General features: G+C 66.3%; 3 protein-coding genes across 4 annotated transcripts; all 3 read left to right on the forward strand.

Moving 5' to 3' along the window:
• The first annotated feature begins 1007 nt into the window (after positions 1-1007).
• Positions 1008-14959, forward strand: USP2 (ubiquitin specific peptidase 2). Of its 2 annotated transcripts, XM_048328674.1 has the most exons (14): positions 1008-1190; positions 2650-2760; positions 4869-5623; positions 12407-12457; positions 12724-12847; positions 13083-13194; positions 13272-13382; positions 13534-13598; positions 13689-13792; positions 13888-13968; positions 14087-14165; positions 14271-14378; positions 14562-14682; positions 14774-14959. In XM_048328674.1, exons 3-14 carry the CDS (start codon positions 4910-4912, stop codon positions 14859-14861), a joined length of 1758 nt encoding a protein of 585 aa, XP_048184631.1. In that variant the 5' UTR covers positions 1008-1190; positions 2650-2760; positions 4869-4909; the 3' UTR covers positions 14862-14959. The 2 variants fall into 2 exon arrangements, with proteins under 2 accessions (XP_048184631.1, XP_048184633.1); XM_048328676.1 differs by lacking the exons at positions 1008-1190; positions 2650-2760; positions 4869-5623 and adding an exon at positions 9518-9902.
• A 1804-nt stretch (positions 14960-16763) lies between these two features.
• On the forward strand, positions 16764-21080 carry LOC125338361 (membrane frizzled-related protein). The gene is made up of 13 exons (XM_048329031.1): positions 16764-17055; positions 17136-17247; positions 17460-17588; positions 17896-18057; positions 18135-18378; positions 18460-18590; positions 18717-18842; positions 18963-19039; positions 19174-19322; positions 19502-19632; positions 20023-20157; positions 20264-20391; positions 20472-21080. Exons 1-13 carry the CDS (start codon positions 17002-17004, stop codon positions 20694-20696), a joined length of 1803 nt encoding a protein of 600 aa, XP_048184988.1. The 5' UTR covers positions 16764-17001; the 3' UTR covers positions 20697-21080.
• A 1363-nt stretch (positions 21081-22443) lies between these two features.
• On the forward strand, positions 22444-24957 carry C1QTNF5 (C1q and TNF related 5). The gene is made up of 3 exons (XM_048329032.1): positions 22444-22578; positions 23390-23618; positions 24157-24957. Exons 2-3 carry the CDS (start codon positions 23405-23407, stop codon positions 24672-24674), a joined length of 732 nt encoding a protein of 243 aa, XP_048184989.1. The 5' UTR covers positions 22444-22578; positions 23390-23404; the 3' UTR covers positions 24675-24957.
• Positions 24958-25878: the final 921 nt, after the last annotated feature.

Consider the following 25878-nt stretch of genomic DNA (forward strand, 5'->3'; position numbering starts at 1 on the left):
GCCCATCCATCCTCTGGGGGGGGAATTACCAGGGGTGGAAGTGGCCTTGGGGGTGGGGCTGGGTGTGCACGTGTGTCCCAAAGCTCCTGTGTCCGTCACACCAGAGTCCCGCCGGAGCCCGTGTGCCCACACGCTGCCTGGAGGGCTGCCAAGGGCTCCGGTGTCCTCTGGAGCAGCCACACGCTGCCCTGCCCAGGGTCAAGATGCCACCCCGGCACCAGGAACCAGCGGCACGACCCTGCCACCACCCCCTAACACCATTGGTGACCCTGCGCCACCTCCCAGAGTGACGCCCCGACGCGTCCCTCCCTGTTTAAGGGCTGGAGCCAGGCGGGAGGGAGATGCCACCCTAATTACATCCCTCCCCATTATCCTCGGCAGGTGCTCGCTGAGTCACGGCCGCGCAGGTGCCGTACCCTGGGCGGGTCAGGCGTCCCGGAGCGCTGCCCCGGTGTCCCCACGAGGGGTGGCCACGCCACGCCAGCTGCCCCGTGCCCACCTCTGCTGAAGGTTTAGAGGGCTTTTCTCCCTACAGCTCGCCCCAAGGGGGGCAAACCCCAGTCCCACTCCTCATCTCACCCTCGTGCTCTACTCCAGGCCTTTTTGTGCCTCCCTGCCCCCCACACCAAGTTGTGTCCCCCCCGCTCCCTCCCTTAACCCTCCCTCTATCCTCTCCCTCCTGGACCTCCATCTCCCTCCCTAAATCTCTCCGTTCCTCACGCTTACCTTCAGTCATCCCTCTCCATTCCCGCTGCCCCCGCAGCCTCCCCTCCCGGCACCCCCTTGCCGCGGGCCACTGGCCCCCCCGGTTCACGTCCCCTTTAAGCCTCCCCAGGCTGGAATGCGAGAGGAGCATTTCAGCGCCCTGTGAGGTCAGATAAAGACACTATATTTATCTGGCGGTAACCTGAGCCCTGAATTTCTGCGGTGGTGTTTTTACGTGGCCCCACAGCCCTCGGGCTCGGCCGCCTCCGGCCACTGCGCTGCCTCCCAGGGCGGAGGGGCTGAGACCGGGGTGTCCTGTCCCCTGCAAAGGGCTCGGCTGCTGCCCATCTCCACATCGCCCATCGCCGGTGCCAGGGGGAAGCTCCCCAAGGAGGCAGGATCAGCCCCGAGGGCATCACCAAATGCCTGGCTGGTCGCCCCTCGCCGTGCCCTGAGCAGCCATCGGCCACCCGCGGCACATGCAGGTGAGTGCAGGGGGTGCCGTGGGGACACCGCCCCGGGGAGGGGGACACGGAGACAGAGAAAACTGCCCCCCTCTTCCTTCAGCTGGATAAAACCAGGGGGAGAGGTTTCTCTCCAAGGAGCGGGTTCAGAGTTCACACACAAAATCCCGGCTTTGAGCCGCCCTCCCCGGCACCTGCCTTGTCCCCCGGCGTGGGCAGAGCCGCCTGCCCGGGGGTTCCCTTCTTTTTTGCCACCCACAGACCTCAAAGCAGTAACTCATGCCCTGGGTTTTACGTCAGGGTCCCCCGTGGGTTTGGGGTTTTGCTGCCTGGGGGGTGGCCCCGGAGCAGTGAGCAGCAGGTTCTGCAGCAGGGTGGGGATGTGGCAGCAGCGCGGAGCGAGGCCGGGGCGATGACTCCCGGCCATGTGGTGTGAGCTTGGAGGGTTCTCAGGCCCAGGGCTGGCAGGGGAAGGGCCCTGGCCAGGCTGGTCCGGGCTGGATGAGTCACCTTGGGCAGGGCCTGTCACTTTGGGGGGTGGGAGTGGTGGGGGGCAGCGCTGGAGCCGGGCTGTGACAGAGGCACTGGGGTCCCCATCTGTCGACAAGGATGACTCCTGTCCCTTACAGGCAGCAAACATTTCGTGGCACATTCCCCCCAGGGCTGCTCGTGGTCACCCTTCCTAGAGGGAAATGGGTACCTGGAGGAATTCTGTGCCTTGTTCCCCTTGGGGAATTGGCAGGAGGCTGTCCCACCCTGCTGGCACTCTCAGCTGGACACAGAGCCCCTCAGCCCCAAACCATTTGTACTCTGGAGCGTGTGAAGTGCCTCACACAGGGTCCCCTCTCTGCATCCACCACTGCGGAGTGCTGGGAGCTCCCACGTAACCTCCAGGCTGGGACATTGTGTCTCAGGGGACAGGGGACACAGCTCCGAGCCTGCGTAAGCGAGAAGCAGCTGTGCTGTGACACCTTGGATGGAGCCAGCGCTATGTAAGCTGAGCTGAGCCTGCTCTGGGGCTCCGTGGCCACCGAGGGGGACAGCTGCCACCGGGCACGGGCAGGACAGAGGGGACACCTGCCACTGGGCACGGGCAGGACAGCAGCTGGGGACAGAGCAGGGGCTCTGCTTCTCTGCCTCAGCAAGTCTCCTTGCTTTGAGCTCAGCTTCCCATTGGGAAAGCTGCTGGAGCTGGAAGCCAGGGCAGGACTCCCCAGCACCCTGAGCAGCCCCACGGTGTCCCACTCCCATGTCCTGGCGCTGCTCCTGCCTGGCCACATGACTGCGGACCGGACATTCCTGTGCCTCAGCTTCCCCTGACACCCCGGGAGGATGATGAGGGTGCAGGAGGCCTGACTCAGCCGTGCCGGCCCCAGGGCTTTGCCAGGCAGCAGGAAAGCTCAGCACAATGACGGGCAGGGAGGGGCCAGGCAGCCCAGGAAGCGCTGGGAGGAACCGGGGTTTTCTCACACCCCCTCAGCTCCTCTGGCTCCTGGCACGCTCCGCTCTCCCGCCGTCCTGGGGTCCGCTTGGATGTGACATGGGGACTTGGAAGCACAGGCAAGCCTGGCAGATGTGACACTCCTCCATGGTAAGGCCTCTCTTCCCAAGAAATGGGGTAGCTCATGTGTCTGGGGCCAGTGCCCACTCCCGACCCTGCATCCCTTCATCGGCTCCTCCGCATCCCCAGGGCAGGTGCTGCCCTGCGGAGACCTGTCCTGCTGCCAGGAGCACCTGCTGCCCTCCTGTTCCCAAACTGCTGCTCTCCTGGTGCTGCTGGTGCCAGAGGAGCTGCAGTGGGAGAGCGTGGGCACCTGGCAGGGGACGATGGCGTGGGGCTGCCCTGGCACTGTCCCAAGCCCAGATCATCTCTACTGGCGAGGAGGATGGCAAGCAGGGGCAGTCCCTGTGCCAGGCTGCTCCGTGCCCCAGCAGGGCAGACAGCCAGGCATGTGCTCTCTGGAAGCCCAGGGGCTCCGTCACTCTCATCCTGGCACTCCAGTGCCAGTCCCTTGGCTGGGGTCCCACTCCCTCTGAGCGAAATTCCCCGCTGTCCGTGTCAAATCCTGACTGGCAGAGCCACTCTCCTGATGAGGGCGGCCGCAGCCAGGCTGGGCAGAGCCGGGTGTTTCGTGGAGCCCTTGCCTGGGAGCAGATTATTCACCCTTCAGCCTCCGTCCCCAAACAGGTCCGTGCGCTCCACCTCGCTGCTGCTTGTAAATAGTTCCGTCTCGGCTGTGGGACGGCTGCTCCCTGGGCAATAACAACAGCGCCGCGATGCAGCCGGCTGGCTGCAAAGGCAGCTGCCAGCCAGGAGCCCACGGGGCTGGCTGCTGTCTCTCACCACCCTCTAAAAGCATTCCCGGGGCATTTCCTCACTGAGCCTCCGGGGCTCTGAGCAGGAGGCTGGGTCCCCGCGGGGCCAGGCGGGGAGTGCCGCCGCGGCGGCTCCTCTTGCCGGGGTGCAGTGCCTGGCCCGTTCCCAAACCCGGGTGCCCCTTCGGTGCTGCCGGGGCCGTGCAAGGGACGGGCCAGGCACAGGCTCCGGCACCTCCTGGCTTGGAGCCGGGCCAGAGCCCTCCCCGGCTGGGCTGGGAAAAGCCTTTGAATCAGGGTCATCTCCCGGGTGACTGGAGACTCTCGGAGCCACATGAGCCACTGTCCTGCCAGGGAAGGGACACCAGTCACCCCGGGAGCTGAGCACCAGCAACGCCAGGGCAGAGGAGCTCGGCTGGGGTCCTGCCTGCCCCAGTGCCACCCACAGCCCCAGGACAGGTAGGGATCCAGCCATCAGCCTGGCAGCGTGGGTACTGAGGGCAAACTCTCCTCCAGCTCCAGACAGCCCGTGTTGGGGGCTGTTGGCTGCCGCACTGCCCTGTCCCTGCTCCGGGCTGGCTCTGTGTGTGCTCTGGGGACCTCTGTCGCTGTACCCTGTATGCTCCTCTCCTGCCCTGTGCGGGTGCCACGGGGCAGAAGCCACCAGCTCCCCGTGGGGACCGAGTGCTGGCTCTGGCTGGCTGGCAGGGGCACAGCTGCCACCTCACCAGGAGGACTCTCGGCTTGAATTACCGATGGGGGCTCACGGGGCACAGCCACGGCAGGGAGACAGGAAAGCTGCCCAGATCCTGACCTCGCCTCAGTTTCCCTCTCGCTGAAATGCCAGCCCCCACCAAGCCCCAGCGCTCACTGTGAGTAACCAGGGGAAGGTGCTGGGCTGGCTGGATCGGTCCATCCCACCTGCCTGTCTCAGCCAGAGCTGGTCCTAAGCCCTGTGACCAGGCCACTGCCTCCCACCTGGAGGAGGCACTGGGGACATCTCTCCAGCCCCAGGAGTGGGACAGCCACTGGATGGTGTGGCAGGGATGTCAGGGCTGGGGCAGAGGTGACTGCTGCAGTTTCTTGGTGTATATGGGGATGTTGGGTGCTTCTGGCTGTGCCCTTCTGCGATATGCGGTCCCTGGGGGCACGGGGGTGGCAGTGCCAGCTGGGTCCTGCTGTCCCAGGCTCTCCAGGAAGGCTGGCAGGTGGCAGGAGCCATGGCAACACTGTGGCCAACAGCCCCTGGATCCCCTCTGTCACCTTCCTGCCTCTCCCAGGGGGTCTCCAGGGGAGGCAGGAGCTGCTGGGTGGGAGCTGCTGGGTGCCCTGCTGTGTTGACCAGGGCCTGTGGAAGCTGATCCCTGGGCTCTTCCCTTGCAGTCGATGCCTCCAGGACAGCCTGCTGAACCCCAGACTCCAGCATGTCCCAGCTCTCCTCCACCCTGAAGCGGTACGTGGACTCCTCCCGCTACGCCGAGACCACCTACAGCAAAGTGCCCAGCGGCTACAGCTCCTACAGCTCCTATGGCTCCACGCTGTCCACGACCTATGCAGACAGCAACAAAATCGGCTTCAAAGCCAGCTACCTGCCCTCCCCCCGCTACCACCATGCTGGGGGGCTGTCCCCCACCAGCGGCTATGACAGCAGCCGGCTGTACCCCGACCCCAGCATCCGCCTGAGCCCCTTGTACCTCCGCACGCAGCCACGGCCGCCCGGCGCCGGGCTCAGTGGGGGTGCCTGCTACACCTTCAGCGAGACCCCCGGCAGCCCCACAGGCTACCTGCCCTCCACAGCGCCCCTCAGCCGCCACAAATCCATCAGCCACTCGGACCTGGCGCAGGAGTTCTCGGGGTTGCACACCTCAGACAGCGCCTACCTGCCCGCAGCCGGCGCGCTGAGCGCCCGCACCCGGCCAGAGCTCGGCAACCTGCAGGGTCTGTACCAGGCTGCCACGCACTCCGACTATGTCCGTGGCTACCTGGAGAGCTACGGGAGGAAAAGCCACCACAGCAGCCTCTCCACCGACCACCTCAGCTCCTCTCAGGCCACCCTGCCGCCTTCGGGCACCCGCTGTGCCAGCCAGCCCTGCGAGGGGAGCGATGACCACTGCGACGTGTCCGCCCAGGACCCCATGGTACGCGGAGCTGGCTGGGGGCGGGGGGACAGAGCTGTGCTGGGGGGGATGTGGGCCGTGCTTGTGGTGAGCCGAGGAGCCCGAGGCACCCGTGCTCTGCCTGGGAACGTGGGTGTGCTGCTCCGAGCCTCAGTTTCTGTGTGCGACCCTCCGAGATGCCCTTGCTGGCGCAGCAGTCCTGGCTGGAGCTGCTGAGGCAGCCGTGTGCGGGCAGGCGGGTGTCCTCTGAGGGGCTGCGCTCTCAGGGGACACTCCCCAAGGAGGAAGGATCAGCCTGTGCCCAGGATTGTGCCCGCTGCACTTTCTGCATGCATGTGACAGCAGGTGATGGCTCTGGCCCCATGTGGGGCTGACGGGGATTTCCTGCCGCCTCATCCCAGATAGGGAAGGTGACATGACCAGGCTGGGCACTCATCCTGCTGGCACAGCTGGTTTGTCTGGTGCTGGCTCTGCCACAGTGACTCGGTGCCCAGCGATGCCAGTTCCCTGGCACCATCTACTGCTGCCAGTTTGGGGCCCTGTGCCCCAGCCTGCGTGGCAGCAGCGGGTTCCCTGTGGCAGTGCTGCTCTGGGCAGCACCACACGTGTTGGCAGGTCCTCGGTGCCCCAGGCCCCCATCAGTGCTGCGGCATCCCCAGAGCCCCGGCCGGGGCCGGGAGCAGGCGCCGCACACGCAGCCCGTGCAGGGGAGCAGCCTGGTAATTTTCCACTCAGGTTTCCTTCCAAGATCTGGCCAGGCTCTGCCTGCATTGTCTCCCGCTGTCTTTCCAGTGACCCTCCATTCACCCATGGTCTGACCTGCCCTTTGCTTGCCTGCGTCTCTGTCCCACCACCATCAGCCGAACCGGGAGGAAAAGTCCTGTCCTGCTCGCAAGAAAGCAGGAAAGAATCCCCCAGCAATCTTTCCCTTTGCAGCCAGTGCCCCCACATCCCTCCCTGTGCCCCTTCCCCCACAGAACCACCTTCAGCAGTGCCCTGCCGTGGTGTGGGACCTGCTGTGCCCACCTGCCTCATCCCTGGCCCCCAGTCCTGGGGGGAGGGAGCGGGCTGGGGAGTCAGGAGAGTGCAGGATCGGTGCTGTGGAAGGGAATTCCTGCCTCCATCTCCCACACCAGGCCCTGCTGGGGGGGCACCAAGGGGGGATCCAGCAGCTGCTGCAGCCACTGGCTCTCACAAAAGCCCACACTGCCACTGCCAGGGCAGGCTGCCCACCCCATGTGCCCACACACTGCTGTGATGGGGTGCCAGCCTGATCCCATGGGATGCCCACAGGGCAGCAGGGGCTGTGCAAGTCCCAAACCACAGCCCTGTGCTCTGTACATGAACACAGCCAGGGCTGGTGGGTGGCAAAGGTGGCACAGGGCGCTGGGACAGACACCCATGCCAGGACAGGCAGGCTCAGTGTCACTGCCTTAGGTTTCCTTGCTTTGATGGGCACACCTGCTATTTTCCACTGCTGTGGTTTTTTCCCTCCCTTTCCCAAGCCGGGAAGCAAATGTCCCGATCGTAAACCAGACTTGGGTGCCTGCGGCCGTGCCAGGTGCCGGAAACAAGCACAGGCTGCAGCCCCGGAGCTGCCATCGGTTCTGCCCCGTTGCCCAGCCCCGAGGGCAGTGTCAGCAGCACCCGCTGCCGACGCAGCCAGGGGACGGCAGGGCTGGCCCCGCGCCTCCTCCCATCCCTTTTTCCACCGCCGCCTCCTGCCTCTGCGCCACAGAAACCGCCACCCAGAGGGGTTTGCAGCCAGGAGTGGGGGTGTCTACGTATGACCCTACCCTCACTGTCACTTCGAGCCTCAGTTTACCACCCCGTGGGCAAAGGGAGGTGTGTGCAGGTGCGGTTTCAGCGAGGGGCTGTGCCTGCGGAGCTGCAGGGCCGCGCTGGCTCCCGGGAAGGGCAGTCTGGTAGGGGGCAGGACTGGAGCTGTGCCGCCCCATTAACCACCCCGGGTGTACATAGGGTCAGAAGGCCAGGGCCACCCACAAAACCGCCGGCAGCTCTCCACAGTCCCATCCTGAGCAGCTGACGTCCCTGGCCCGCAGCCAGTGCTGGCCCTGCCTGCCACCGCGGTGCCAACCGGGCCTGTGGCAACCTCTGCCCGCGGCAGAAGGTCACCGCTGCAGAGGGGCCAGCCGAGGGCAGGGATCTGGCTCTGGGTGATGCCGTCCCACCGGGTCTCCCCTTCTCTCTCCCACTCCAGCCTCAGAGCCCGCGTGCCGCTCTCTGGCTGGCGGGGAATTTGGTCCTTGGCCTGGGGCGGTCCATGCCACTGGGGCACGAGGTTCAACACGGGATGTGGCTGAACCACCCTCTTGCCATGGAAGAACCGGCTCGGCCGGCACGGTTCATCCCCACGGGGAGAGCTGCCCCAGCTCCCTGCACAGCGTTCGGGGCAGGCTGTGCACCGGGGCCATCCTGCCCCTGCCGTACCCACCCGCGCTGCCGGGCAGGGTGGCAGGAGCCCTGGATTTCAGGGAGCTGTGCCACAGCCCGGAGGCCCAGCCTGGGCACAGCAGGGCACCCACACAGGCTGCAGGAGGGCAGTGGGGCGTGTGCCCCGGCGTGCACAGCGTGTCCCCGTGTGTGTACACCGTACACAGCGTGGGGTGTGTACATGTACACACGTGTGAGCACACGCAGGCCCCGGTTACGACAGGCCTCCGGTTGTGATGCAAAAGAGCCCTGGCCCTGCAGATGAATAACACTGCAAGATGCCTCCTCAGATATTTTTGCTGGTGCCAAAAATAGTCTCCCTCCCTTCCTCCCTCCCCCCCGTCCCCAGCCAGCCCCTCCGCTGGCTGTGCCGAGCTCCGCCGTGGACAGGGGAGGCTGCATCAGCAGCCATTGGGATTCAGCAGCCCCCGCCGCTGGATGGGGGTGCTTTGGGGGCTCCAGGGGAGGAAAGCAGGCTCTGGTCGGAGCCCTCTCGATGAGGCTGGAGGCTGTGGCTCTGTCAGAGCAGCCCAGCCGCACTCCCTTACCCTGGTTGCCCATGGAAATTTCCCTGAGCAGGCAGAGAGACACCTGGGCACGCACAGCAGGCGCAGGGCTCCGGCGCTCGTCCTGCCGCGGTCAGAGGGGTGAAGCAGCGGGAGACGCAGGACTAGGACGCAGGACACCCGGGCTCCCTGCCAGGCTCCGCATCTGCCCTTGCTGCAGGAGAGGAGCTGGAATCCTGCCCGTGCCGTGCCTCAGTTTCCTGAGGGGAGACACCAGGTGGGGTCTTTGCTCCACATAGGAATTGCGGGGAGTTTTTCCCCAGCGCAAGGCACTGAAATATCCTCTGAGCTCAGTGCTAATGCATCCCCCAAAGAGGGGGGTTCCCCCAAAATGTCACTGCCTGGGTGCCTGGCATTGGCACTGCAGGGACGGCACATGACCGGGAGCCTCACAACCCTGTCTGGCAGCCCACAGCCCCTCTCTGGGTACAGACACCCTCTGCACCCACATGCTGTGGGACCGTCCCACTTTTCCCAAGGCAATTTTGGCGAGTAACCCCCAGCTGGGGAGCCCCGCTCCCTGCCCAGTGCCTGCCCGGAGCACAGAATGCCCGGGGCCGGACAACCGGTGCCACCAGCCCTGGGCACGCCGAGCTGGGAGCACGGGGGAGCACTGGAGGGGGCAGGCGCTCCTCCGGCTGCCTCCTCGCCCCAATTCCCCATTGCCCCCGCGGTGCGCGCACGGTGCCGGTGTTGGGGTACGGGAGCGCGGGGAGCCCCGCTGAGAGAGATGCCGAGGGGGCACCGCGGGTCCCGCAGCCCCCTCGGAGCCGGGGCGGTGTGGCCGCCCCGTTCCGGAGCGTGTCCCCGGGGCAGAGCCGCCCCTCGCGGGCCCCCCTGGCTCCCGGCGCGCTGTACCACGCGGTGCGCGGGGGCTGGCCGTCACCGAGCCGTCACCGAGCCGTCACCGAGCCCGGCTGCCGCCTCTCCACCCATTTGATGTCAGAGCCGCTCAGGTGCCGTCAGCCCCGCAGCCGGCACCGGCTCCGGCCCCGCACGCCCAGCACGGGGGGCTCCGCACCTGACCCCGCGCCCCCGGCTGCAGCCGGCCCCGGGCGAGGGCAGCCCGGCCGGTGTCCCCTGGAGCCCCGCTGCCCGCGGCTGCTCCCCGCCGTCCTGCGGTGCCCGCCGGGGCCATCATGAGGGACTCCTACACGGTGACGCTGCCCGAGGAGCCCCCCGCGCTCCCCGACCTTCACAAGGACCTGCGGCCCCGCACCTCCATGCCAGGGTCCCTGCTGGTCTCCACCTTCGTCGGGCTCGTCCTCAACAAGACCAAGGTACGAGATGCCCGCAGCCGCCGGCCCCCGGCTTGGGGGCAGAGAAGGGGGCACCCCCTGCCCTCCCTGGGGAGCGTGGGATGCCCTGTGCCATCCCCCGTGCCCGAGGATGTGATGCCTGGGGTGGGTGTCCTCCCGGCTGCCCGTGGGGACAGCGTGTCCTGGTGTCCCACAGGATGGCAGGGGGCCGGTGAACTGCACGTGTCAGGACACCTGGGTTGCTCTCCCAGCCCTGCCCTTGCGGTGACCTTGGCCAGGTCCCCGTGTCCCACCGCAAGGAAGGGTCTGCTGGCCACGCTGAGCCCCTTGGCAGCGTCACCGGAGTGAACTTGGCTCTCCCCAGAGCCACGATGCTGGGGCAGATCTCTCCTGCAGGGATGGCAGAGCAAGGGGCAAAGAGGGCAGGGTCTGGGCACTTATGTAAGTCTGGCTGCTCCAGCTCTCCTGCTGCCCCAACAGGCACTTGCCACGCGGACCTGGATGGGGCAGGACAGTCCGGATCGTGTCCCTTGTCCCCATCGCCTGTCCCTTGTCCCCGTCCTGCAGTGCAGCCTCGGGGAGTCCCCAGCCGCGCCGCGTGAGCCAGCTCTCCTTCACCGCCTCTGAGCATGTCGTGTCCTAGATAAAGCCCTGTACGGGAGAGGGGGATTAGCTGGAGTTGAGTCACCCAGGGGAGGGAAATCCAGGGGGGGAAGTAACACCTCGGTGCACACAGGGCTTGTGCCACACTAGGGGAGCACCTGACACCCCGTCCTCAGCTCCAGCCCTCCCCAGGGGTTGTTCCAGGCTCTGGGAGGGCAGCCTAGGACCTGGCTGTGGGGGAATGCAGGATCTGTGGGGAGGTTTGCACCCACATGGGCAGGACTGTCCGGTCCCTCCTGCACACGGCGGGAGCTGCCCAACCGGGGCAACTGGATGAGCAGTGTCCTGCTGGGGATGGCTGGGGCACACTGGGGCACTCCCAGGGGTTGCTGCTCACCCCTGGCACTGTGACCTTCCCTGGGATAGGTGTGGGGACATGAGCAAGGCCTTGGGGTTCAGATCCTCCAAGGGATGGATGTAAGGTGTTGGGACACAGGCCCACCTCTCCTGCTGCCATCTGCTCGGGGACCAGAGCCAGGCCAGCTCCTCCGGCCGTGGTGTGGCACTGACCTGTCACATCCTGCTGGCACCCTGTGCCCATCCAAGCCTGTCTGCACCCAGGAAGAAGCCAGGGAGTTGCCTGGCACTTTTGGACAGTCACCCCCCGGCACTGACAGCCACAGGCAGCCACATCTGGGGACGCCCCTGTGCTCTGGGCACTGCAGGGGCACCCGATGGCACAGAGGGCACCCGGTCAGTCTGGCAGAGCCGCACGTGCCCACGCAGGGCAGCCGGGTCCCCACTGGTGCCGGTCCCTGCGGCGGTGGGTGATGCCTGTGCCGTCGCTAAGGAGCACGTGTAACTGGATCTGGGTTATTTTGGGCTGCTGTCAGGGCTGGGTGCTCAGCACCTCCCACACACACACCAGCTGCTGCTATTTCGGAGCTGCTGGGCCCCCTCCCCTCCTCTCGCCTCCTCTCCTCCTCCTCAAGCCTGGGGTGGGCAGCTGGGGTGTTTGCCTAAGGATCCTTAAATCCTGGGCATCTGGGGGAGCACAATCAGCAGGCTGACCCTGCAAGCCCTGTCAGACCCAACCCTGCTTCAAGGAGGTTCATCCTGCTGCTCCCCTGTGCAGGGAGTGTCCCCCATCTGCCCCCTGTCCTGCATGCTGGGAGAGGGGTGGTGGCACCCCTAAACCCCTCTGTGCTCTCGGTCTCTCCAGCAAAGAGTGGTGATGCCTCCTGGCCCCAGCGCCCAGCTGCCCATGCCCATCTTTGCTTTTCCCAGCTCAGGGAGCACCTGGATCACCTGGAATTGCCACCCCGTGGCACAGGTGCAGCACAGCCTGGGCAGCGAGCGGCTGGGAAGGCACCACCGGGCACACAGCCCTGTTCCCCTGTTCGCTCGCTGCCGCAGGGCTGGGCTTGCACTTTCCCAGGTGGACTTTATCCTGCAAAACAGCTGTGCCAAAGCCTGGGCTGCGCTTGTGCAGGGTGTCCTGGAGGGGATGGACACCTGGCATGGACCAGATGGGCAGTGACAGGGCACTGTGCTCCTCCTGCAGCGTGGGGCAGGCACAGGGCACTGCCACCCCCCAGCGTCCCCAGGAGAGGCAGCCCAGGCTGCCGGCCTCACCTACAATCCAGGGCATGGGGCAAAAGTGCTGCCAGGCAGAGAGAACTTTGAGCCCTGTGCATTGTCCTGGGCCAGCAGGACGGGGCAGGCCGGCTGTGGTTTGTCACCAGGCCCTTGGCCCAGAGAGCTGCTCGGTGCTGGCTCTGCCCATGATGTCACAGCGGGATGGGGCCTCTGCTTGCCCCTGAGGGTCTGCTCCACCGGCAGGTCTGTGGCACCATGGCCTCGCTGGGCTGCCCACAGGCATGGCCAGCCCACCGTCCCAGCCCTGTTCCCTCTCTCTGCAGAGCTCCAAGGCCGTGCAGGGGCTGACCGGCCTGCGGAACCTCGGCAACACGGTGAGTGTGTCCCCAGGCCTCTGGCTCACGGCGGGCACATCTGTGGGGCAGGGGGAGCCCTGTCCCTTCACCTGGCCCCCAACACCCACACCCTCACCCTGGCAGCTCCCTGCACCCTGCTCCCCACGGTGCTGCCTGAGGAGGAGCTTCCCCTGCTCCCCACGGCTTCGTCCCCATCCTCTGCCCGCCCGCCCCAGGTGTCCCCCTGCCACGGCCTGCCTCCCTCTGCTTCCCGTTGCCATGGTTTTCTCTTCTGCCTCCCCCAGTGCTTCATGAACTCCATCCTGCAGTGCCTGAGCAACACCAAGGAGCTGCGGGATTACTGCCTGCAGAACCAGTACCTGCGGGACCTCAACAACAACAGCCGCATGCGCACGGCGCTCATGACAGGTAACGGCCGGCCCCAGGCCTGGCGGCTGCGGGGCCTTCCCTGCAGCAGCTCCCGCAGCACATCCCTGTCACATATCCCTGAGATACCCCACGTCCTGCGGGACCCCCACCCAGAGCTCGGAGCTCCTCTCTGGGCTGCCCAGCCAGGGGAGGATCAGGCCCTGAGACCCCAGAGCGCAGCCCTGAGCTGTCCCCTTGGGCCGCCTCCCCTGCTGAGCTGCCTCCCTGCCTGCAGAGTTTGCAAAGCTGATTCAGCTGCTCTGGACCTCGTCCCCCAACGAGAGCGTGAGCCCCTCGGACTTCAAGACGCAGATCCAGAGATACGCCCCACGCTTTGTCGGATACAAGTAAGGGGGGGGTGTAGGGTGGTGGGGGGAGCTGAGCCCCCTGCAGCCCCTCACTGGCCGTGCTCCGTGTCTTGCAGCCAGCAGGATGCTCAGGAGTTCCTGCGGTTCCTCCTGGACGGGCTGCACAGCGAGGTGAACCGTGTGCTGGTGCGGCCCCGAGCCAGCACCGACACCCTGGATCACCTCCCGTAAGTGCTGGCACTGCACAAGCCCTGCAAGAGTTCACTGCCCACAAGGCCAGCCCAGGGACGGTGACCACATGGGTCCCTCTGGGCTCGGTGGCAGTGCTGGCATCCCCCAGGCCATGCTCAGTGCCCTGCTGTGTCTCCATCCTTGCAGTGACGACGAGAAGAGCCGGCAGATGTGGAGGAGGTACCAGGAGAGGGAGGACAGCCGCATCAGCGGTGAGCAGGGCTGGGGGAAGGAGGGCAGGCCTGGGCTGGGAGCAAGGCTGGGAACCAGGGGTCTCACCCTGCTCTGTCCCACCCCGCCAGACCTCTTCGTGGGGCAGCTGAAGAGTTCTCTGACCTGCAGCGAGTGCGGCTACTGCTCCACAGCCTTCGACCCCTTCTGGGACCTGTCCCTGCCCATCCCCAAGGTGAGGGAGCCCCAGTGATCCCTGTCCCCCTGTCCCACGCTCCCTGTCCCCCTGTCCCATGCTCCCTATCCCTGACCCTCACTGCACTCCCACAGAAAGGCTACGGGGAGGTGACGCTCATGGATTGCCTCCGGCTCTTCACCAAAGAGGACGTGCTGGATGGGGATGAGAAACCGGTACGGGGCAGGGGGGCTCCTTGGGGCAGGCTGGGCCCCTTGCCCTCCGTGCCTGTGTTGCCAGGACTGTGGGCTCAGTGCCCCTCACCCTCCTGCTTGTGCTGTTTGCCTCCCACAGACGTGTTGTCGCTGCAAAGCCAGGACGAGGTGCACAAAAAAATTCAGCATCCAGAAGTTCCCCAAGATCCTGGTGCTTCGTATCCTTCGGGCAGAGGGATGAGGACAGGGGGTGCTGGGGGGGGAGGCAGATGTGTTATTGCAGGCTCCCCTTTGTCCCTTGCCTCCTTGACGGGACCCTCCAGACCTGAAGCGCTTCTCCGAGGCCAGGATACGAAGCAGCAAACTCACCACCTTCGTCAACTTCCCACTGAAGGACCTGGACCTCCGGGAATTTGCCTCGCAGAGCTGCAGTGAGTCCCAGCCCTGAGCTCCTGATGACTCCTGGTCTCCTCGTGTCCCCGGGTGGTGGGGGGCAGAGGCGTGAGGGGTGGGAGGCACGGAATCCAGGGTGCTGGAGCTGCTGGTGTGGTGAGGGGCTCTGTGCTGGCACTTTGGGGGGCAGCAGGGCTGAGCAGCACCCCTGCTCCCCACAGACCACGCTGTTTACAACCTCTACGCCGTCTCCAACCACTCGGGCACCACCATGGGGGGACACTACACAGCCTACTGCAAGAGCCCCGTGTCCAGCGAGTGGCACAGCTTCAACGACTCCCGGTGAGCGTGGGGTGGGACAGGCGAGCAGGGACCCCCTGCTCTGGGCATCCCGTCCCCACTGCTCACAGCTCTCCTCCTCCCCTCCCCGCAGCGTCACCCCGATGTCCTCGAGCCACGTGCGCAGCAGCGATGCCTACCTGCTCTTCTACGAGCTGGCCAGCCCGTCCTCCCGCATGTAGCCAGCCCCGCTTCCCTGGGGACCCCCTGTGCCACCCCTCAGAGCTGGCTCCGCCAGGATTCGGGCATTCGGCCTCCCCAGAGCAAGAGGGAGGCGAAGAGGAGACACCCCCGAGGTGGCTGCAGAGGGAGGCTGAGGACAGCCAGGAGCAGAGCCCGGGCAAGGATATCCCAGCTCCGAACTGAGGAGGGCAGCTCGTGTCAGGACAGGGCTCAGGCAGCTCAGGCGCCTTCTGGTTGCTGGCATTTGGTTCTTACCTCGGGGTTTTAGTTTCTTTTTTTTTTTCTTTTTTTCTTTTTTTTCTTTTCTCTCTCTCTCTTTTTTTTTTTTTTTTTTTTTTTTTTGGTGTGTAATAAAAATCCTGAGCAAGGGACTCTACAGGAATGGGGCCACCTGTCCCATTGACTCAACCAGGACCTCTGCTCCCCTGAGACAGCACCCAGGAGAGCCTCACACATCCCTCCTGGCCTCTTGCCACTCCTGTATCTGCTTGGCCGTCCCAGAGGATTCGTGAACTGCTCCCGATCTCCTCCCGGCACTTCCAAACCTCCTGGCAAAGGACTGCAGCCCTCCAGTGGCCTCCGTCCCGTCTCAGGCAGCACATCCCCAGCAGCTGCCCCACACACACTCCTCAAAGCAGCCCGAGCCCAGGCCCAGACTCACGGACCGGAGGGAGGAAAACCTTTTGTGGAATTTATATGTATTTATAGTGGACTTCGTTTCACCTGGAGCCCCCCGCCACTTCCTGCCTCTCCAGGGACTTGTGCCGGGAGCTGCTCCGGGGTGGTTTTTACCTGCCTCCTCATACGACGGTGCCTTAAACCATTTAGGGGAGCGGGGGCCGTGGGGGTGCACAGGAACCTGTGCGGAAGAGGGAGGGGAGGACAGCGGCTTGCCGGGACCATCTGCAAACGGGGCTTTTTTCTCCCTGTGATCAGGAGCCCCCCTGGGTGCCCGGGGACCCGCCCTGCTGCTCTGTCCTCCAGCTAGCAAATGCCAGTGGCCTTTTTAGCCTTTAATTTATTCTCCTCCCCGTCCTGCCTTGCCTGAGGTGCAGCGGGAGGAGACACGGGCACCATCCCAGCCCTCGGGGCAGCTCCATCCAACCCACACCCGGCCGGCTTTGCCGTCGCTGCCCTGCGGGCACGGGCTTAGCGCTGGCACCAGCATCCTGCCCAGCCTGGGGTATCGCAGCGGGGTTCGGGGGGGAGCAGGATGGGAAAGGGGGGCTGCCCGCGCCGGGAGCTGGGCTGGGGCAGCGATGCTGCTTGGCAGGTGGCTTGTTTACTGTGTAAGCAAGACGGGTGGGAAGTGTCTCATACATGGGAGACTCGTGCAGGAATAAATTTGAGCTTGAACAGGGCGTTGGGTGCGCGTGTTTTGTCTCTGCGTGGTCTGGCAGAGGGTGGGGAGCTGCCACCGGTGGAGACCCAGGAGCATCCACGGACCAGGAGCACCCAGGGCTGGCCTGGAGCGAGGGAGATGTGGGTGCAGGTGCCAGAAGGAGCCTTTCCAGCCCCACGGAGTTCCCTGGTGCCCACACTCTTCCCTCAAAACCGCTGAACAATGGCCCCTTTCTCCCCTGCTTAGGGACGGAGACGGGCATTAAGGGGCAGCGGGAATGCAGGTGGCAGGGCCCAGGCGAGGGAAGGAGGGACACGCTCAGCCCGGGGTCCCCAGCACAGCCCCTTCAGTGCTGCTCTGAGCGGTGAGGAGCCTGGAGGCAGCTGGAAAACCAAGGTCCCTTGTGGGGACCCCACCACAGCAGGGTCCCTTTGGGATGGGCTCGCAGCGGGATGGGCTCGAGCACTCATTCCCCTTTAAGACGCTGGTTCTCCGTGCCAGAGCCTGACCTCGGCATCCTCAGCTGAGCTGGATTAACGGGGCGAGGGGGAAGGGGCCTGCAGAGGGGACTGGGGCTGCTGCGTCCCGGGGCCCCCGCACTCCCGGCACGGCGGGCATGGCCCTCGGGTGGGCTCCGGCGCTGGGCTGGCACGTGTAGAGCTGGCACTGCCACCACCCCCGCCCCGCAGCCCCCCGGGGCTCATGGGGGCAGCTGGGGAGGAGGGGGCGGTGGGGCTGGGGGGCACAGGGCACTGGGCAGGATTTTAGCCAGGCTGCGCCGGGAACCGCCCGCTGCCATGAAAGACTTCACCGAAATCACGCTTTGCCCCGAGGCTCTGGACCGCAGCAAGGTAGGGCTGGGGCTGTGGGTGCTGCTGATGGTCCCCACCCACGGGCCCCCAGGGTGCCACCCGCGCTCTCTGTCCCACAGACCGAGTTCTGCAATCCCGTTTTTGAGGGCGAGGAGCCCCGGGCGGCACCGAGCGCGGAGAACCCTCCAGACAAGGATGGGACCGGCCCCGCACCACGCCGGGACCGCCTCGGTACCAGCCCGGGGGTTTGTACACACACCCCTGGCCGTGGGGCTGCCGTGGGGCTGGGGGCGGGGTGCTGGGCTCTGGGGCTGCCTGGGAACGCGTTAGCACCGCGGGGACGAGCGGTGGGGACGCATCCGGCCAGGGCTGAGCCAGCCGCGCAGGGAGGTGGGGGGATGGCTCAGCAGCACCCCGGCTCTGCCCGCTGTCCTCGCCTCCAGGCCAGCAGCTCTGGGGACAGGTGGGCTGGAGGTACCGCGCCGACTGCAAGTTCACCTGGCTCTGCGTGGCTCTGATGAGCACCATCCTGCTCTTCCTCATCTCCCTCCTGCTCGGCATCGTCATCCACCGTGAGTGCCGAGCCGGGAGGTGGCTGTGACCGGGGTGGGGGGACACAGAACCGGCTCAGAGGGGGAGAGGGGCACCCAGGGGACACCCCGGGGTCTGCCCGCTATGGGGAGAAAATGACCCCACGCATAGGAGCAAGGTGGATTTCCACGTTCCTGGGATGCGGCAGGATCACTGCCCCTGGGAGAGCTGCACACCTCTGGGTAGCGTGGGAGCACAGGGCTGGGTGGGCTTCCTAAGCCCCTTCCCTGCACCGCAGCCGTCCCTCCCCGCTGGGGCTGAGCAGTCCCTGCTCTTCCCTGGGCACAGAACTGACGTCCCCACACCCACCCGGCGCCCCGGCCACAGCCCTGCCCGCCCGTGGCACTGCCACCACCACCACAGCACCCCCCCGAAGGGACCCTCCGGCCCCCGGAACAGCTGCCAGCCCAACCGAGAGCTGGCTGCCCACGGCCCGCGCAGCAGTACCGGGTAAGTCGCGCGTGGGGCGGTGTTTTGGGATGGGGGTGCCCCGCTCCAGCTCATGCCCACACCGTTGCCTCGTTCAGCCTGCGGAGGGACCCTGCGGGGCCCGGAGGGCTCCTTCAGCTCCCCCAACTACCCCGGCCCCTACCCCCCCAACGCCCTCTGCGTCTGGCGCATCGAGGTGGGCGCCGGGCTCGCCATCCAGCTGCGGATGGAGACGTTCAGCGTGGAGGGCACCGCCTCCTGCCTCTTCGACCGCCTGGAGCTCTACGAAGAGCCGGGCTCTGGAGGCACAGCCCCTGCCCCAGCTCGGGGGGCCCCGACCAGGTAGGGCCCCTCACACCTGGGGAGCGCGGAGGTGCAGCGGGGCGGGGCAGCGAGCGGTGCCAGCCCTCGCTGTGCCCCCAGGTTTTGTGGCAACGTGCCCCCCCCGACCTTCAACTCCAACTCCGACCGCCTGCGGGTCACCTTCGTCTCCGACAGCAGCGTGGGCGCCCAGGGCTTCAGCGCCCGCTACCGCGCCGTGACCCCGGCCGAGAGTGAGTTCCCCGCCCCGGGGCACTGCCAGGGTCCCTCAGCGCCGGCAGGCCGTGGGGAGAGCCCGCGGGGAGGGGAGGGTGCCCGGTGGAACCCCCCCACCATTCTGGGTGTCTGGCTGCGTGCAGAGAGCTGCGCCTGGGACGAGCACTTGTGTGACCAGGGGCTGTGCCTCCAGCCGGGCTTTGTGTGCGACGGCTTCCACGACTGCACGGACAAGAGCGACGAGGCCAACTGCAGCCTGAAGCACAGAGGTGGGCGGGACAGACCCCACCTGCAGCCCCCAGCCCCCGCGGCACCGGGCGGGGAGTGGGGAGGTGGAGGGAGGAGAGAGGGGCAGGGGTAAAGCTCTGCGTGTGTGTGTGTCCCTCCAGAGTGTGGGGGGCCGCTGACCGCCTTGGAGGGACACTTGTCCACCCCAAACCACCCCCAGCCGTACCCGCACCAGCAGGTGAGAGAAGGGGTGCTGTGCGAGCACGGTGAGGGCGAGGGGGGTAGGGAGGAAGGCAACCTCCCCCCGGGGAGAGCTGGGGGGTGTCCCTGCCCAGCTTCACGGGTGTCGCCGGCTGCCCCCCCGCCCCGCAGCTGTGCCTCTGGCAGATCTCGGTGCCCCTGGGCCACGTCATCGACCTGCACTTCCACAACTTCAGCCTGGAGTCGCACGGGGACTGCAGCTTCGACTTCGTGGAGGTGCACGACAGCGCGGGCACGGGGGCTGCCAGCCTCATGGGCAGGTACAGGCATCCCCGACACCCCCAGCCCTGCTGCGCCACCCTGGGGACACCGATGTCATGGCTCAGCTGGGGAAACTGAGGCACGGGGCTGGCTGGTGGGGAGGAGCCGCCAGAAGGCAGGGTTTGGGGAGGTGCTGGTCAGCCCCCTGACCCCATCCCTCGTCCCATGACTTCGGCAGGTTCTGTGGCCACCAGCTGCCACTCACCCTGACCTCCTCGCGGCATGTCATGACCGTCCTCTTCGTGGCAGACGAGGGAGTAGCAGATGATGGGTTCTTTGCCACCTACCACGCCCGCAATGCCACAGAGAGTAGGTAGCCAAGGGGGGCACAGGCTGCCCAGGGGGGCTGTGCTACCGCTGTCCTTGGGGGGCTACAAGGCAAGGCTGGATAAAAACCTGGGAAAAACAGCTCTTGTTCCACAGCTGACGCTGCTTGGAGCAAGAGGTTGGGCCATGGGCCCCCGGGGTCCCTTCTCACCTGGTTTACCCTATAACCCAATAGCCATGGGGGTGTGACCTGGAAGGGCTCACCTGCACACAGGCGTGATCCATGACCTGAGGCCTGCCCCCAAATAACCCAGGGAATTTGGGATCTCCCCAAGCTGGACCTGCCAAATCCCCTAGCCAGTGACCAAGAAGAGCAGACAGGGGTGGTCAGCAGGCTGACTGCCGGCCATGCCCTGCCCTCTCACCTCCCAGAGACCTGCAGCCCCGCGGAGTTTTCCTGTGGGAATGGCGAGTGCCAGGCGCTGGAGTCCGTGTGTGACGGCTGGCACGACTGCCCCGACGGCACTGACGAGCTCAACTGCACCGGGGTGTCCTACCCGGCCTTCGGTGAGTGCCACCCCTGGGTGCCCCACCCAGCACCCGGCCCCCCCTGAGCTGGTCCCGGTGGGCAGCACTGTCGCTGGCACGGGTGAATCCCCTCTCCCTGTGGCAGGGTCTGTCTGCGAGCCCGTGGAAGTGGAGATGTGCCTGGGGCTGGGCTACAACGCCACCTCCTTCCCCAACATCTGGCTGGCCATCCCAGACCAGGAGGGAGCCGCCGAGGTGCTGCAGGACTACCAGGTGAGCTGCCCGGGGCTGCCCTCGGGGCTGCCCTCGCCACACCCCACCGGGCTCACGCCGCTGTTCCCGCTGTCCCGCAGACGCTGATGGAGCTGGCGTGTTACCAGCACCTCCGCCTGCTCATCTGCAGCCTCTTCGTGCCCAAGTGCACCCCGGACGGCGGGGTGCTGCAGCCCTGCCGGGCCGTGTGCCTGGCGGCCGAGCTGCGCTGCCAGCAGTCCCTCGGCCTCCTCGGCATCCTCTGGCCCATCAACTGCAACATCCTGCCCGACTCCAACGACCCCGTAGAGTGCTTCCAGCCCTGAGCCGGCAAGAGGAGAGGAGCAGGGGCTGAAGCCACCCTCCCCACCCCAAATGTCCCTCCCGTGCTCTTCCTGTTGTAAATACCCAGCTGCTGGGGTGGCCCCTCACCTGCGCCGGGTCAGCCCCGCTGCCCAGTGCTTGGCTCGGTGCCTGGATGCCACGGGCTTGCCCACAGCTCCAAATCCCGAGAGAGCAGGTGACATATCCCACAGGGAAAGGCTCGTGCCGGAGGGGCTGTGCTGGGGGCACCAGGGAAAGGGCGAATGCTCCCCAAACGGAGCAAGGCTGGGCAGAGGTGAGCCAGGCTTGCAGGCACAAGAGCCCAGGGCTGCCCGTGTCCCACAGCCCCAGAGCCAGCAGAATAAACAGTGTGAGCAGCTGACAAACCCAGTGGAGCAGGTGACTCGTCTGGGGGGAGGGAACTGTGTGTGGATGCTGCCAGATCCTAGGGGAAACTGAGGCATGGGCCAAGGGAGGGAAGCCAGGGATGGGGTGGGGGATCTGAGCAGGGATGGAGGGGCACAGGGGAGAGCTGGCTGTGCCCTCACAGGGCTGGAGGCTTGCAGGGTCCCAGGGAGATGGATGGGTCTCAGAGGGGCTCCAGTTGGTGACCTCATGGTGCAGGGAAGGGACCCACCTGCCCCACCAAGAGCTGTGGCCCTGCTGGCTGTGCTGGCTGGAGGCCACCCTGGTGGCCACAGGCCTGGCAACACCCGTGGCCACAAACCAGTGTCCAGCTGGCCAAAAACAACAGTCCCTTCACACCTTGGGAGAGAGGAGACGGGCAGTTCCCTGCCAGCACCCAGCCTGGCCCCGGGCATCCAGGTCAGAGAGGATCAGCCAGCAATGTCACCTGCTCCACTGCAGGCACAGGGAGGAGAGAGCCAGCAGTGCCACCGTGCTTCCCGCTGCCCTGAGCGTGTGGGGAAGTCCCCAGCCTGGCTGGGGTCACTGAGAGCAAGACCCACTCGTGCCAGCACGGCTCTGCCCCTGTACCCAGAACAGCACTGCCACTCCCACCCAGCTCTGGGGCTTTGAGCCCACCCAGCTCCTTCGCTCCCTGCATGTCCCAGCTGCTGCCGGGCATGGGGACATCCCCAGCCACAGGCCCGCCCCGCTGGCCAGCGTGTCACTGTGTCCCTTGGACGCACCCGGCGCTGGAACAAGTTAAAGGCGAGCTGGAAGTGCCTCAAAAGCTTCACCACGTGCTCTGCACTCCCTGGGGCCAGCCCTGCCTCCTGGCACGGGCACAGCGCTGCTCTGCCTGCGCTTCCACCTGCCCTGCACGCTCAGCCCAACGTGCTGGGACTGCCCAGATGGATCCTGCGGCTTCCCCTGGATGCTCCCAGGGCTGGCACTGCCAGGCTGGCAGTGCTCTGCCATCCCCTTTGCCTCAGCTCTGCTGCCAGTCAGGGCACCTGCACAGCCTGAGAGCTCCCTCTTCTTTCTGCCCCTCCATCTCTCTCTGCCTTGCTGGATTTCCCTCCCTCAGCTTTTATCTTGTTTCCTTTCCCTCTGCTGCCTGTTTTCCCTGTTTTCCTGCCCTCCATCCTGCTGCCCACGTGCCCAGCCGTGCCCAGCTGAGGTGGTTCACAGCCTGTGCCTCTTCTCCCTCAGCCAGGCTGTTTGCAGAGCTCTCCCTTCCCCCTGCTTACAGCACTTCCGACATCATGGGATTATTTTTCTTTTTCCCCTTGTCTTGTAGCTTTTGGCTCCCAAGGCCCTTGATTTCCTTTGGAGTTTGGGAGGAGAGACGTGGGGAGGAGGGGGGGTGGAGAGGCTGCCTCTCTTAGGGCCTTCGTCAGAGCGAAGTGGCCAGGAAGAGCCTCAGCCCTTCCACAGCGGCGAGCAGCGAGGTCCCGGGACAGGAACTGCGGGATCACAGTGAGTGGGGAATAACCAGCCGGGGGCAGCTGGGACTCCCTGCCTTCCTGGCTCCGGCGCCTGGGCGGAGGAGAGACGCTTTTCTCCTCCTTTTCCTCTTTGTTGCCGTCGTGGAGAGGGAAGAGAGCAGCTTTTCTGGGTCAAGGCCACGGGGAGGGGGCCAGCGCTGGCCCTGGGGCTCAGCCCTCGTTGCGCTGCTGTGAGAAGGGCTGAGGGCAGCCCGGGCAGGGGGGTGGTCCCGGCGGAGGGGTGGTCCGGCACGGCCGGGGATGCTGCAGCCGCGGGCAGCCGTGCCCCGGGGAGCCGGCCGGGGCTGGAGCGGAGCCGCCGGCAGCCGGGATGCTGCCAAGGGCAGGGCCACGGCACAGCCCCGCGTTCCCCGAGCTGCCGCCCCACCACGCACCCCCCAGAGGCAACAACCCCACCCCAGGCACGCTCACAGCTCAGCAGCTGACAGCCCTAAATCCCCCTGCCCGTTCCCCCATCGCTGGGCACGATAGGGCAGTGCCCACCCCAAAGAGCCCCCAGCCGCAAACAAAGCCACTGGCACAGTCCCTGGCCCTACAGCCACACCGCACACACATCCTGAGCTGTCCCGGGGGCTGCAGGGTGGTGCGATGGCACCCAGGCCACGGGGATGCTGTGGCAGGTGCAGACAGCACTGGGGCCTCGCTGAGGGGAGCAGCCCAAATTGTAAAGGGAAGAGAAGAGGGGAATGTCCCCTGCTGACCCCCTGGCACTCCCTGCCAAGCGCTCCCAACCCTCTTCACTGCGGTCCCCAGAGCTGTGATCCTTCTCTGCCCCCTTCCAGCCCCTCCAGGACAAGATGAAGCAGCTCTTCCTCCTCTTCCTCCTCGGGCTCATCACCAGGTCCTTGCAGATTGAAGACAACAAGATCCCTGGCCTGTGCTCAGGGCAGCCAGGCATCCCGGGGACCCCAGGCTTGCACGGGGGCCAGGGTTTGCCAGGCAGAGACGGACGAGATGGCCGGGATGGGGCCACGGGGATGCCAGGGGAGAAGGGCGAGATGGGCCCTCCTGGTAAGCAAGGAGAGATCCCAGCTGGGGAGGGGGATCTGCCATTCCCTGCCCATGGGGAACGCCCTCGTGCCAGGGGGGGAAGTCCTGCATGCTGGCACAGATTGCCAAACTGAGAGTGGGTCCTGCAGAAGTGCCCCTCCCATGCCACCACCACCCCTCTGGCCCTGCCTGTGGTGCCCCTGTGTTCCTGTAAAGGGCAGCAGCTCCCTGTCACTGGCAGAGTTGCATTTGCCCCCATCCCTGATGCCACCCCTCTCTTCCAGCCCTGCTTTAGGAGAGATCACCAGGAATAGGGTTTCATCATCCCTTCGATGGCTCCTGAGCTGGGCTTTCTCCCAGCCTTTGAAGTTTTCTCCAACGATTTGTTGATGCTGAGCTAAATTACCTCGTGCACCCAGCCCTCCCCATTTGTGTTGCTTCCCCATGCAATGCCCTGGCCCTGGCAGGGAATCCCTGGTGGGACTGGGATTGGGCAGGAGGGGTGGAGGAGCTGTGTCGGCGACTTAGAGGTAACCCTGTCCCCTCCTGCCTGCCCCAGGAGTGCCCGGTCCCCGCGGGGAGATGGGCAGCCCCGGTGTGGACGGGCTGCACGGTGAGAAGGGGGCTCAGGGTGAGTGTGCCGTGGCCCCTCGCTCGGCCTTCAGCGCCAAGCGCTCCGAGTCCCGCAGCCCTCCCCTGGCTGACCAGCCTATCCTCTTCGACGTGGTGCTCATCAACGAGCAGGGCCACTACGACCCCACCACGGGCAAGTTCACCTGCGAGGTGCCCGGCCTGTACTACTTCGCCGTGCACGCCACCGTGTACCGCACCAGCCTGCAGTTCGACATCATGAAGAACGGCCACTCCATCGCCTCCTTCTTCCAGTACTACGGCAACTGGCCCAAGCCCACCTCGCTCTCGGGGGGCACCCTGGTCCGCCTGGAGCCCGAGGACGAGGTGTGGGTGCAGGTGGGCGTGGGGGACTACATCGGCTTCTACGCCAGCGTCAAGACGGACAGCACCTTCACCGGCTTCCTCGTCTACTCCTACTGGCAGAACTCCGCCGTGTTCGCCTGAGCTCGCCCTCGGCTGCGGGTGGGGCCGGGCATGTGCCCCTTCCCAGCCACCAGCGTGGTGGGAGCCGGGGCACCGGGACCCCCGCCCTGCTCAGGGCGGAGAAACGTCCTCCGTGCCGTGGGAGCAACCCTGGAGCAGCGCTGCTGAGCAGCTCGCTGTTCTTCCGCACCACGGTGCGCGCTCCTCGCTGCTCCCCGGGGCAGGGCAAGCCGGGCTGCGGGGCCAGGAGCCCGAACCGCGGGTCCTGCCCCATCCCTCCCCTCAATAAAGGGCTGCTCAGCCACGCGTGTGCCGCCTGCCTGTGCCCCCGTGGGACCCTCGGCGGTGCGGGAGCCCCGAGGGCGGAGGGGGCTGCGCAGCCCTGCCGGGGAGGACACCGGCCCGGGGCCACCGCGGCGGGATGTGCCCGCAGGACCAGCGGGAGCCGCTAGATGGTGGCATTGGCGTCCTTGGGCCACGAGCGCAGCTCTGCGACAGCCCCCGGCACCTCCCCAAGGCTCGGGAGCGAGGAGCGCGGCGGGAGCACCCTCGGGGTCCCCTCGAGGACCGACTCTCGCTGGATGGGAGGGTCCCGATGCTGTCAGGGCCACCCCGCGGGGAGCGGATTGCCCGGGGCGAGCAGAGCCACGAGTCCCGGGGGTGGCCCGTCCGTCCCCGAACGGGGCTTGCGGAGCCCCCCCGTGCCCGCCCCCCGCCCCAGTGTGAACGCCGTGACCCGCCGCTGGGAAAGGTCTCTATTTATAGCGGGGGAATGAAGAGCTTCCTCATTCCTTGCCCAAAATAGGTCCCTGCGGAGACCAGCCGGGGAGGGGGCTCTTGGCCAGTGGCCGAACCCCCTTAAAGGGCTTGGGACGCAGCCCTGCCCGGCCGTAGGGTGCCAGCTGGGCCCGGCTCTTCTCCTGGCCGTGCCAGCGGGACCTCGCAGCGCTCCCCAGCCCAGGACCCCCGTACACAGCTGGGCAGCCACCCCTCCTCTGCCCCGGATCCCCCCCTGCCCCCCATCCGTGCCGGATGGACCCCCAGGACTACGGCTGTGCCCAAACCCCGTGTCCCTGCTCACCTGGGAGCTGCAGCAGCCGTGGGCACACCTGGGCACCCCTGTACAGGGCCAGCGGCACCCCCAAGGGAAACCCCCACTCCGGGACCGGGGACTATGGGCACATCAGCGCAACCTGCCTGGGCCACCCCCAACTCGTGGGGGCCT

The sequence above is a fragment of the Corvus hawaiiensis genome, chromosome 25 (assembly GCF_020740725.1).
Source record: "Corvus hawaiiensis isolate bCorHaw1 chromosome 25, bCorHaw1.pri.cur, whole genome shotgun sequence".
In the NCBI taxonomy this organism is placed as follows: Eukaryota; Metazoa; Chordata; class Aves; order Passeriformes; family Corvidae; genus Corvus; species Corvus hawaiiensis.